This window comes from Octopus bimaculoides, chromosome 15, assembly GCF_001194135.2.
Source record: "Octopus bimaculoides isolate UCB-OBI-ISO-001 chromosome 15, ASM119413v2, whole genome shotgun sequence".
Taxonomy (NCBI): domain Eukaryota; kingdom Metazoa; phylum Mollusca; class Cephalopoda; order Octopoda; family Octopodidae; genus Octopus; species Octopus bimaculoides.
The window spans coordinates 50,201,104-50,212,181 of NC_068995.1; the positions used below are offsets into that span (position 1 = coordinate 50,201,104).

General features: G+C 36.7%; 1 protein-coding gene across 4 annotated transcripts in view; it reads left to right on the forward strand.

Moving 5' to 3' along the window:
* Positions 1-11,078, forward strand: part of LOC106870792 (uncharacterized) — a 17,707-nt gene that overhangs the window by 3,829 nt on the left and 2,800 nt on the right. For 2 of the 4 annotated variants that reach the window (XM_052973318.1, XM_052973319.1), the window contains 3 exons: positions 8,006-8,129; positions 9,326-9,621; positions 10,681-10,696. In XM_052973318.1, coding sequence (XP_052829278.1) covers positions 8,032-8,129; positions 9,326-9,621; positions 10,681-10,696 — 410 coding nt within the window. In that variant the 5' untranslated portion in view covers positions 8,006-8,031. Of the gene's footprint in view, positions 1-2,029; positions 2,051-8,005; positions 8,130-9,325; positions 9,622-10,680; positions 10,697-11,078 lie in introns of those variants that run through there. The other 2 variants (XM_052973320.1, XM_052973321.1) reach the window with 2 other exon arrangements.

An 11,078-nucleotide genomic window follows, 5' to 3' on the forward strand; every position in this document is an offset into this window, starting at 1 on the left:
ATCTCGCTCGAATGTCTTACTGGCAACGGCCAAAGATATATATATATGTATATATATATATATATATAAAATTAACAGAATGAGATAAAAATCCAAGGCTGTGAAAGATTTCAGAACATTTATAAAGAGAAGGTTATCACACATTAAATGGGAGTAGTTGGGAAAGCGGCAAAGATGGTGGTGATAGCATTGCCAGAGTAAATGCTCAAGGTACAGGAAGGTGAACATGAGAGAGGACACAGAAAGTGTGTTAGTAGGAAAGGGGAATGGGTACTTTCATAAGTGTGAAGTGAGGGGAGGAGAGAGTATTAGATAAAATATGTTTATGAAATTTTTTTTGTACTTAATGATTGAGAAATATGAGTTCAGGATGTACATAATGATATTTTCGAATGAATAAGGTATAATTTCAGTTGACAACTGGAAGATATATCAAGATGTTAGTATGATAAAGTAAACACTTAGGTATGTGTGGAATTATAGAATTCACTAAGGAGTGTCCTTATAGATGAATAGTTGAACTTAGTTTGACTGAATATAGGTTAGAGTGAGAAAGAGTATCCATGAGTGGTTAATCCATATTTTGTCTCAGCACAACTCATCGGATGCCTCCTGCCATTTCTGCTGCAATCTTGTTTAACCCCTGTCTTCCTTTGGACATAGTATGTGTGGTGTGGCTGTGAGGTAAGAAGCTTGCTTCCCAACCACATGGTTCTGGGTTCACTCCTACTGTGTAATACCTTGCGTGAGTGTCTTATACTATAGCCTTGGGCTGACCAAAACCTTGAGTAGATTTGGTAGACAGAAACTGAAAGAAACCCATTCATATATATATGTATATATATATATATATATATACATATATATATATAAATTCATAAGAATGGTACAACAAGGTACCGATATTTGCTGGAGAATAGCAATCGATATAAAAACGACGCTATTGTATAGCTTCACTGCGTATATATATTATATCTATATAGGTGTCAAAATCATGTTGATATCTATTAGGCAGCTGAAGAGGGAATTTCCAATTTTGTTAACCTTAGTCAGTTATGTTTCTAAGGTTGATATCATACTATATATTTCTAGATATGGTTGTTTATGTATGCCAAGTGACTCTGTAGAGGCTCCTTTCTCAACTCTTTAGTTTCATTGCTTCCATTTTTGCTTAATATTCAGGTCATTTCTGATAGAGCAGACCAATAAGTAAAGGTTCCCCAGTTGTGATCATCCCATCTTTGAATATTTATGACACATTGAATAATGTGTCCTAAACATACATTATTCAGTGTGTCCTTTATTTTTTGAATACTATAGGGTGATTTTAGGGAGATTTAGTTGCTATTTTCAGCAGATCTGCCAATTTCATGAAGGTTCTATTGTTGGCTTCTTGTTGCTTTCTTTCTCATTGTTTAACACCAGGTTAGTTTTTATTAAGCAGATCTTTGACCAAAGGCATTTCAGATGTGACCATCCCATGTTTTTTCATTTATCAAAGGATTATGTTCTCCAATGTATCCTTCCAATTTTCTTTGTTTCTTTAGACATAGAGTGTGAACTTGAGGCAATTTTGCTGGTATTTCTAGCAGATTGAATGACCACATAGTCATCTATTGAATTCCTGATATCATTGTTTATGCTTTGCTATAATTTCAATGGGGCTGATTCAGCCAGTTATGATTTCAAATGCAGTATAATATAATACACAAAAGCTAAATCGATCAATTCTTTGTATTTCTTTTTTATTACCCGAGTACGTGGGATAAATATGAATGTCATGGAGAGACTTCCTTTATTTAACATGTTTGACCCTGAAAACCAAGAAGAAACAACACAGAAAATAATAGCACATAACTGAGAAAAAGCAAAATTGTTTTACAAAGATACAAAGAATTGGTACAATAGATAAGAAGGTAAACTTTCCCACTTGTACAACAATGACATATTAAAGAGCCTATATAACAATGGTATATATTATATGTATGCATGTATACATCCACGTATGCATACATAACACATGCTTGGTCTTTGGTAAAGATATTGGAGTGTAAGTTCAAATCATTTGAGTGCTACTAAGTGTTTTCTATGTTGAGATTCTTTTAATCTTATCTCTTGATTCTACACACACACACATATCTATATACATACATAGATACCATATTCGCTGATGTGTAAGATGCACTCTTGGATAAGAGAAACTCCTACATTTTTATGAGGAAAAAAAAAATGTATTTTTAATATGTTTCATCATATACTCATTCATTCAGCATCTCATTTGTAATTCATTCTTAGTTTGTCCATTATTGTTGACAATGACCAAGGACATCACATGGGAGAAGATGGGTCATGTTGTGTCCAGCTGTGGCCAATCAGTCCAATGTATGCTTGGAAGCCTCTGCTGCAGTTTGGGCACTGGTCGTCTGCTGGGACTGAAAGTAAGGAGTTGGCTTTGGACTTGCATAGTTCGTGGTTTCTTTGTGCCCTTGCAGTCCTGTTCTGTTTGTATGAGGTGACACCTCTGTTGATACAGGCTTTCTCAGATGGTGTTCTTGTGCTTGCATTTCTCAGGTGTCAGGGTTGATCTCAAAGCTTTTCAGTGAGGCTTTGATTGTATCCTTGAAGTGCTTTTTCCATCCACCTTGCCTTCCACTAGTTCACTGTAAAACAGTTTCTTGGGGAGCTGCATGTCAGACATTCAAACAAGGTGGCCTGCCCATCTGACTTCTGTTCTCCTCAGCAGTGTGTTAATACTTTGCAGATCAGATTGAGGGAGGACCTCTGTTTCTGGGACCTTGTCTTGCCAGGAGATTTTCAACAGTTTTCTCTAATATGGTCACATTAGATGCATGGCAGTTTTTTTTTTTTTTTTTAGATTTAAGAATAAAAGAAAACCCTGTCTTATGTATGGGCTTATATGGTAGATTCATCTATTTACCTATCGTTCTATCTAGTTCTATCAGCCTGTCTATCTATTTATCTCAAATCTCTGTCTGTATGTATGCATGCATGTATGTATTAATGCATTTATGGCTGAATGGATGGATTAACAGAATAATGGATGGATGGATGGATGGGTTGATGGCTGGCTGGCTTGGTGGTTGCATGTATAGATGTATTAGAGGTGTTTTTACTCTTACCAGTGAAGTAGGCCATTCACTTCGCTGTTTATTGTAGACAAAAGTTTTTTTATGAGATTTATTGTATTGCCACTTCTAAAGTGAAGTTGTAACATAAAATGGTCTTTTGTATGTGGTGGAGGAAGAGGTTATTGTATTGTTCACTTATACACCCAAAGCAGTTTAATTCTGAGATATTTTCCCTGGCTGATTTCCTCACATCTCTTCTCAAGTACCATATAAAATACCCTTAACTTATTGAACTTTCACACACGTTTATTTATTCTATTCTTTCTTCAGCAAACTCTTTACAATATCAAGTACTTCAGTGAGATGTTGATGTTGTTGTTGGTAATGTTGGCGGTAGTGGTAGGTTTGTCTTTGATTATAGTTCTGCATTATCAGGGCTAGTTGGGGTGCATGACTTAGTGGTTAAGGTGTTGGACTCATGATCATAAAAGTTCAAGTTCAAATTCCACCGAGGTCGACTTTGCCTTTCATCCTTTTGGGGTCAATAAATTAAGTACCAGTTGCGTACTGGGGTTGATCTATTCGGCTGGTGTTTCTAGATAGATGCCACATAGAGGCTTCTTTATTGATTTAATCGGCTGCCTCATACCGCCATCTCTTTGATATTAATGGTGAAGCTAAATACGTTAGTTAAAGAAAATATATTCTTACAACATACTTTCTATCAGTGTGATGTACTACAAAGGCATGATTTTTCAGTAAATGGTAAATCCAATCTAATGTTTCAGAAATTTGTCAGAGCTTCTTTGAGTAAAAGTGATAGACCACTACTGAACCAGAATTGTATGGAGCATTATTATTGAAATATGTCATGAAATACATTTTAAAAAAGGACCACAGTTGATATTTCAAAATATACTTCATTCTTATCACTTTGTTAATTCCAAAACAGATTTGTTGTTGAAGGTAGTAAATCAATAGCGTACAATATACACGTTATTATTACAATTTTCATGTCAGATGTACCAGGTGAGCAACCTATATTTTGTGTGACATGACTACTCTAGTTGGAATAATAATTATTTATGGAGAAACATGACTGCAATTAAATGTTTATTCCAATGACATTCGTTACTTAATTACCACCCTCTTTATTAACTAGTTGTTTAACGGAGAGTATGGAATCTGATTTCTGTAAGAGGAGAGACCTAAGAAAAAAAAAAGTTTCAATTTGGAAATTCAGATATTAATGTGTCAGATGAACTTCATATATATATGTTCTTTTGCTTGTTTCAATCATTTGACTGCGGCCATGCTGGAGCACTGCTTTAAAGGGTTTTAGTCGAAAAAATCGAACCTAAGACTTATTGTAAGCCTAGTACTTATTCTATCATTCCATTTTGCCGAATTGCTAGGTTACAGGTGACGTAAACCCACCAGCATCGGTTGACAAGCAATGGCAGGGGGACAAACACAGGCACACAAACACACATACATATATACATACATATATATATATGAGCAAAATTGCAGTTGTGGCAGATACTGGTGTCACATAAATGGAACTCTTGCTGGTGGCACGTAAAAACACCCATTACACTCTTGGAGTGGTTGGCGTTAGGAAGGGCATCCAGCTGTAGAAAACCATGCCAAATCAGACTGGAGTCTGGTGCAGCCTTCCAGCGTGCCAGCCCCAGTCAAACCATCTAACCCATGCCAGCATGGACAACGGATGTTAAATGATGATGATGTGTGTGTGTGTGTGTGTATATATATATATATATATATATATATATATTGCCAGTGCTACATAAAAAAGCAGCCAACACACTATGTACAGTGGTTGGCATTAGCAAAGGGCATCCAGCCATAGAAACTAAGCCAAAAGTCAAATCAGGCTGGAATCTAATGCAGTTTTCATGCTTTCCAGCTCTGATCAAACTGTCCAACCCATGACAGCATGGAAAATGGACATTAAATGATGATGATGATGGTGATGATACACACACACACACACACATATATATTTTGTCTATCTTTCAGTCTCTCTCTCTCCTTCTCTATCTCCCCCTGTCTCCTCTTTTCTATCTTCTCTCAGGTGAATCCTTCCTTACTCCACATTTCATGTGGTCACATTCATTAAACATACCACACATACCATTCTCGACTGTCTCACTCACTGCTTAAGTAAAGCTGTCCACTCGCAATCGACACTCATACCTGTGCTTGTCCTTCTTTGACAGCCACCATATCTAGTAGCAGTAATAGTAGTAGTTGCAGCAGCAGTAGCAGTAGCAGTGACTGTTCTGGTGAAATCAAATGGGGCTGGTGTTGCTATTTGTAAACAACTCAGCTCTGATTAAGTGCAGTTCGCTTGGGACGTCCTTCTTTCCTAAGACAGGAAACTGTGATTGAAAGGAGATTTGGGTATTATTTCTAGCATGTCAACCAGCCATTCAAATGGTAGTATAGTGAAAATTCAGTTGTTCAACATAATGTAATTTAGTTCTATTGTAATGAGGAGTGGTATGATGTAGTCTAATATGGTGTATTGTTTTGTGGTAGAAGGGTTGAGTGACAAGACCCATCATATTTTCTTTTACTTGTTTCTGTCATTAGACTCTGGCCATGCTGGGGCACTGCCCTGAAAAAGTTTTGTTGAATGGATTGACACATGTACTTCTTTTTTTTTTAAAGTCTGGTACTTATTCTGTTGGCCTCGTTTGCTAAACTGCTAAGTTACGGGGACGTAAATATACCAACATTGGTTGTCAAGTGGTAGACGGGGACAAACGCAGGTGCGGAGGACATACACACACACACAAATACACACATACCTGTATGCATGTATGTAATGTATATATAGTGGAGGCGCAATGGCTCTGGTTAGGCCAGCAGACTCGTGGTCGTGGGATTGCGGTTTCAATTCTCAGACCGGGCGTTGTAAGTGTTTATTGAGCAGAAACACCTAAAGCTCCATGAGGCTCCGGCAGGGGGGGGGGGTAACCCTACTGTACTCTTTCACCACAACCTTCTCTCACTCTTTCTTCCTGTTTCTGTTGTACCTGTATTTCAAAGGGCCAACCTTGTCACACTCCGTGGAGCAGTATACCATTCGTTATGGCATATAACTGGTTAGTATGTTACTAATAGTTTTGTACTGACTACTGTGTTCGGCAATATTCATGACTCTTCAGATATTCTGGTTCGAAGGGCATAGTCCCTGTTATACTTGGGTAGCTTGATGCTGGTAAAAAGAACTGGAATGAAATAAAAAAATTATAGCATTTTCTGAGAGAGAAAGAAGAGTTGCCTCCCATGAATCAATGTCAGCCTCTGCTAAAGATTGCCAGCTGTGTTCGAACATGTCCTAAAAATGTTGCCATTCATGAGAACAGTACCCAAATATTTTACATTTTGATTCCAGGAAAGATTTTGGGTTGTGTGAGATTTTTAGAATGATTCTTCTCACTACCAAGTAAAGCTTGCATCATCTTCTTCCATTCACATATGGTCCATGCCATTCCAGCATTGCTTCTACTTTATACAGTATTGCTTCCACTTTGAATTATCATATAAAGCTGGTTAACATTGTAACATTGTGCCTCTCTTGAATTCTAAAAGAGGAGCTGTGATTATTTACTCTGACTTTAAAGGGGCCATCTGTTACCCCAACATATTTCTCTGCATGTGTTCCCATTGTTGGGAGAAATCATCTTTGCTTTGTAGATCACAACCTCTGTTTTGTATTGAGTTTTCACTGAGTACACACAATAGATCTTACATAAGTTTCATGCTTCTGCTTTGGCCCTTGAGACATTCAATAATGATTATTATTTTTATTACTTTTTTGATACTAGGTGTAAAGCTTGTGCTTTTGCTTCTGATTGATGGACAACAGATTGATAATTTACACACACACCCTGTTTCCAAGATGCCATATTATGAGACTGAACCCAGGGCCTTGCATCTACAAAGCAAACCTCTCAATCATTCAGCCATACTGTGCCTACCACTGCCTTATGTATACCAATCTAAAAGCCAATATTGTTGATGTTGTCTTGTAATTAATTTCCTGTTTCAACAAATAATCAAAGGGGGTTACTCATAAGCAAGTGTGATTGCATAGCATGTATCATGCTTTCGCTGGTTGTTTTAGGGTGAAAGATGGGGGGGATTACATAGTTATGAGCAGACAGAGGCACCTTCTCTGCCTTCCTCACTTTGACTCAATGGAACATCAAGGATGATGTTACAACTGGAGGTAGAGAGGGATGCACTAGTACCTTGCTGGTACTCAGTTTCAGTTGAATAAACTGAAGCAGTTTGGAAGGAAGTACCTTGTACAAGTACATGACATATTTCCTGGCTCAGGAATTGAAACCACAGCCTTATGATTGTGAGCCTGACACCCTAACTACATAGCCATGCATCTTCATCATTCAATAAATAGAGAGGCTGATAGAATAAGAGCTAGACTGAAATTAAATACTGGATCAATTCAGTCAACGAAACAGTTGAAGGTGCGGTGCTCCAGTATGGTCGCAATTCAATGACTAAAACTAATAACAGAATAAAAGAATGAGAGAATAGACTTAATTCTGTTAACCCTTCAACACTGAAACCAGTGATATCTAGCCAAAGTATTCTACCTGTTTTTAAATTCGAAATGGCCAGATCTGGCCCTTTATACTTACCTTACAATGTCATTGAACAAAAAGCTAAAAAACATTCACATCATTGAAATCTTGAAGCTATGAGATAGTGTATGATTAATTCAAAACAATGTGAATAAATAAGCATTACATTTGACACAGCGTAATACGAATGCTAAAACGTTAAAATAAATTGATGCTTGCAGTTATTATGTTGCATCTTGTTTCTGTAATTTAAATTTTGGTTTTATCTAATTTCAGGTTGTAGGAGATAGAATATTTCCAACATGACCCTTGGTATTGTAGCTGCACTGACTGCTGCCAGCACAATTGCAGCAATTAACTTCGTCTTTGTCATTGCTATTATTGTTTGGAGATGTAAACGGTAAATATAATTTATATCACTTTGTCACTGTGTCAACTAGGTTATCAGATGTGGTTATACACCGCTAGTCACAATACACTTTCTCACATTATTATAGCTTTTGAATGATGTCACTCTGTGGCCAACATTATCTCTGAAAGGAAGGTCAGCGCATTTCAGGGTTACTTGCTTACAGCTTACTGGACTGGAGCTGTGTGAAATGAAGTGTTTGGCTTAAGAACACAATGCACTACTGGTCTGAGAATTGAAACCATGATCTTGTGATTGTGAATGCAACACCCTAGCCACCCTAGCAGTGTCATTCGTTTCCAGTCTTCTACAAAAACATGTCTGGTTGTAGGAAGATGTTGCCTTGCTTAGAAACAAGTGAGCGCTAGTGACAGGAAAGGCATCCAACTGTAGTAAATCTGCCTCAACGAATTCTGTCTAACCCATGCAAGTAAGGAAAAGTGAATATTAGAACAATGATGATGATGATGATATTGATGGTGATGACATAGGCTGTATATTATGCTGGAAGCATAATCATGAAAATATTAAAGTTTCAACTTATGTTGACTTTTATATGAAGCTGTGTGGAATGACAACATTCCTAATTGTGGTTAAGATTGCAGCATAACATGTTCAATACATTAACACTTCTGCCTACCAAACCACTATAATAATGATGATAATGATACTGGTGGTGGTGATGGAATTTTCCTTTAAACTTTTAAGTATGGTTACTCCAGATGCAGCACAGAATTTTGTCAGTGAACAGGTCGCGGTCTCAAAGCGACGAAAATATTTTGACAAATTAAATTTAAATGTTGAAGTGAATCTAACGGTTTTTGTGTGTTATTTTAAATGGCTTATAAACACCTTCTACGCTGCAGATGTTAACTATCTTATAAAGAAAAAAAAAGAAAAAATAGAATCGGTATTTTCTGCAAGTCACATTGCCTTAATAAACTTGACATATCTAAACAGAAAATAGCTTCAAACATGACTTTCCTCAACAAAAGAGAGACTGGTATATAAAATTGCTTTCTGTAGTTAAAGATTATCAAGTTCTAAGTGGATATATTTGATTTGTGCAGTAAAAGGGTTAATTTTTAGCCTAATCTTTTCTGGATTGTCACACATTTAATTTCAAACTGTTTTTTTTCCTTCATCAATTTATTCTTATATTTATTTTTTCCTTTCATCAACAACAGATGGAAAAAATCAAAGCCTGTTCCAGTAACATCACTGTCATCCCAACCAACTATTCTCAAAAGAAAACCTATAAATATCAGCAGATTAGATCTGAATCCACAAAACTTTGCTGGGCAGCAAAATCCTGTCTATACAGTGCCAACTGTAATACAAACAGTTCCAAGCAGAAATCCAATTTCATATGAGAGGCAATCAAACAGGCCCCCTAACAAAGTTTGGCCACCTCTTGGTCAGTTTTTAACGATGAATGATTCAGTTATGTGGTATCCAGTTGAGAATGCTACTGTTGTCCCTGGTAAGTAAGATAACGTAATTTTGATTGATTGGTTCAATCGTATTTCCTGTGATTACTCAGTCATTACATAGTTGAGATAAAATAGTTTCTTTGGTTCCTTAGTTTGGTTTAACCATTATGACTAAAGCTGTACTGAAATGTTGATGGAGCGGAGAATATTTGGGGTGTATTTTTGTTATTTGTAAGCTAGTTAGAAGGGGAGGGAGCAGGCAGTACTCATGGCTATTGCAGGACTTCCCGGCCTGGTGAGATTGATGCATTCAATGTTTGGCATCAACATTTTGTAGGTCAATGTTTGCAAGAAGAGCATGTGTGAAGAAGGAATTCCAAGTGATTGCCATCCTGGGGAAGGAAGAGAGAATTTGGCGAAGTGTTTGGTGAGGCTTCTTAAAAGTTAAAAGTTAGACACAATGGTGGAGAGAGGAACATAAATAGTTGAGTTGGGTGAGCTTGCATGGCAAGGGTGTGTGTGTGTGGTAAGGGTGAGCTTGTATGGCAATGGTATGCAGTTACCTAACTTACAAGTGTGATGATGGGACCACCATTGCCACATGTGTGAAGTAGATTGCAAAATACAGTAATATAAGACAGTCTCCATTGGTCAAAAGCTAATCATGTATCTGGACGTGTATACCCAAGTCTAGCAAGACTTTTATATGCTTTGAGTTCTACAGTTTTGAATTAATATATAAATGTGTGTGTGTGTGAGTGTATGTACATATGTGTGTGTGTGTATATATATATATTTCGAAACGTCTAGTTAGAATAGAGACAGCTAATGAAGGGATATTCCAAGTGGCTTTCCGTTTTCCATGTGTTCGTTCCGTTGTCTGTAGTTCATTGTTCTAACGTCCTGTGCCCTGATATGCATATATATACACATGTAGATGTATGTACATATGTGTGTATACATGTATATATACATGTATATATATTCTTTGTATATATATATATGCACACACACATACACACATTCTAAAAGTGGTGTTAACAACCTGGTTAATTATAATTTGCTGTTTCTTTGTATTATGTTTATTTTTTATTTTATTTTTTTTCCAGCCAGACAACAAGCTCAGTAAGTAATATCTTCATATATTTGTCTGTCATTTATTCTATAGCTTTTTTGTCTGCAACTGTTGTTAGAAGGTGTGTAGTATGTGATGAAATTTATTATCTATTTTTTTTTTCTCATTTTTGTTAATAAATTGGACAATGGAGTACAAATGTGTATTGATGGCCTTTCCTGTTCCTTAAAGACTAGTGAGATGGATATGGCCTGGGCATCTGTGGATAAATGTTTGCAAGATGGATGCAAGTAAGGAGGGATCTGGGGATCTACTAGTCAGGTTTTACTCACACAGTGTCAACATGAAGACATGTTGCAACACCCACACACACATACACACTCACGTCTGTGTGTGAGTGCATATATATATATATATATATATATATATATA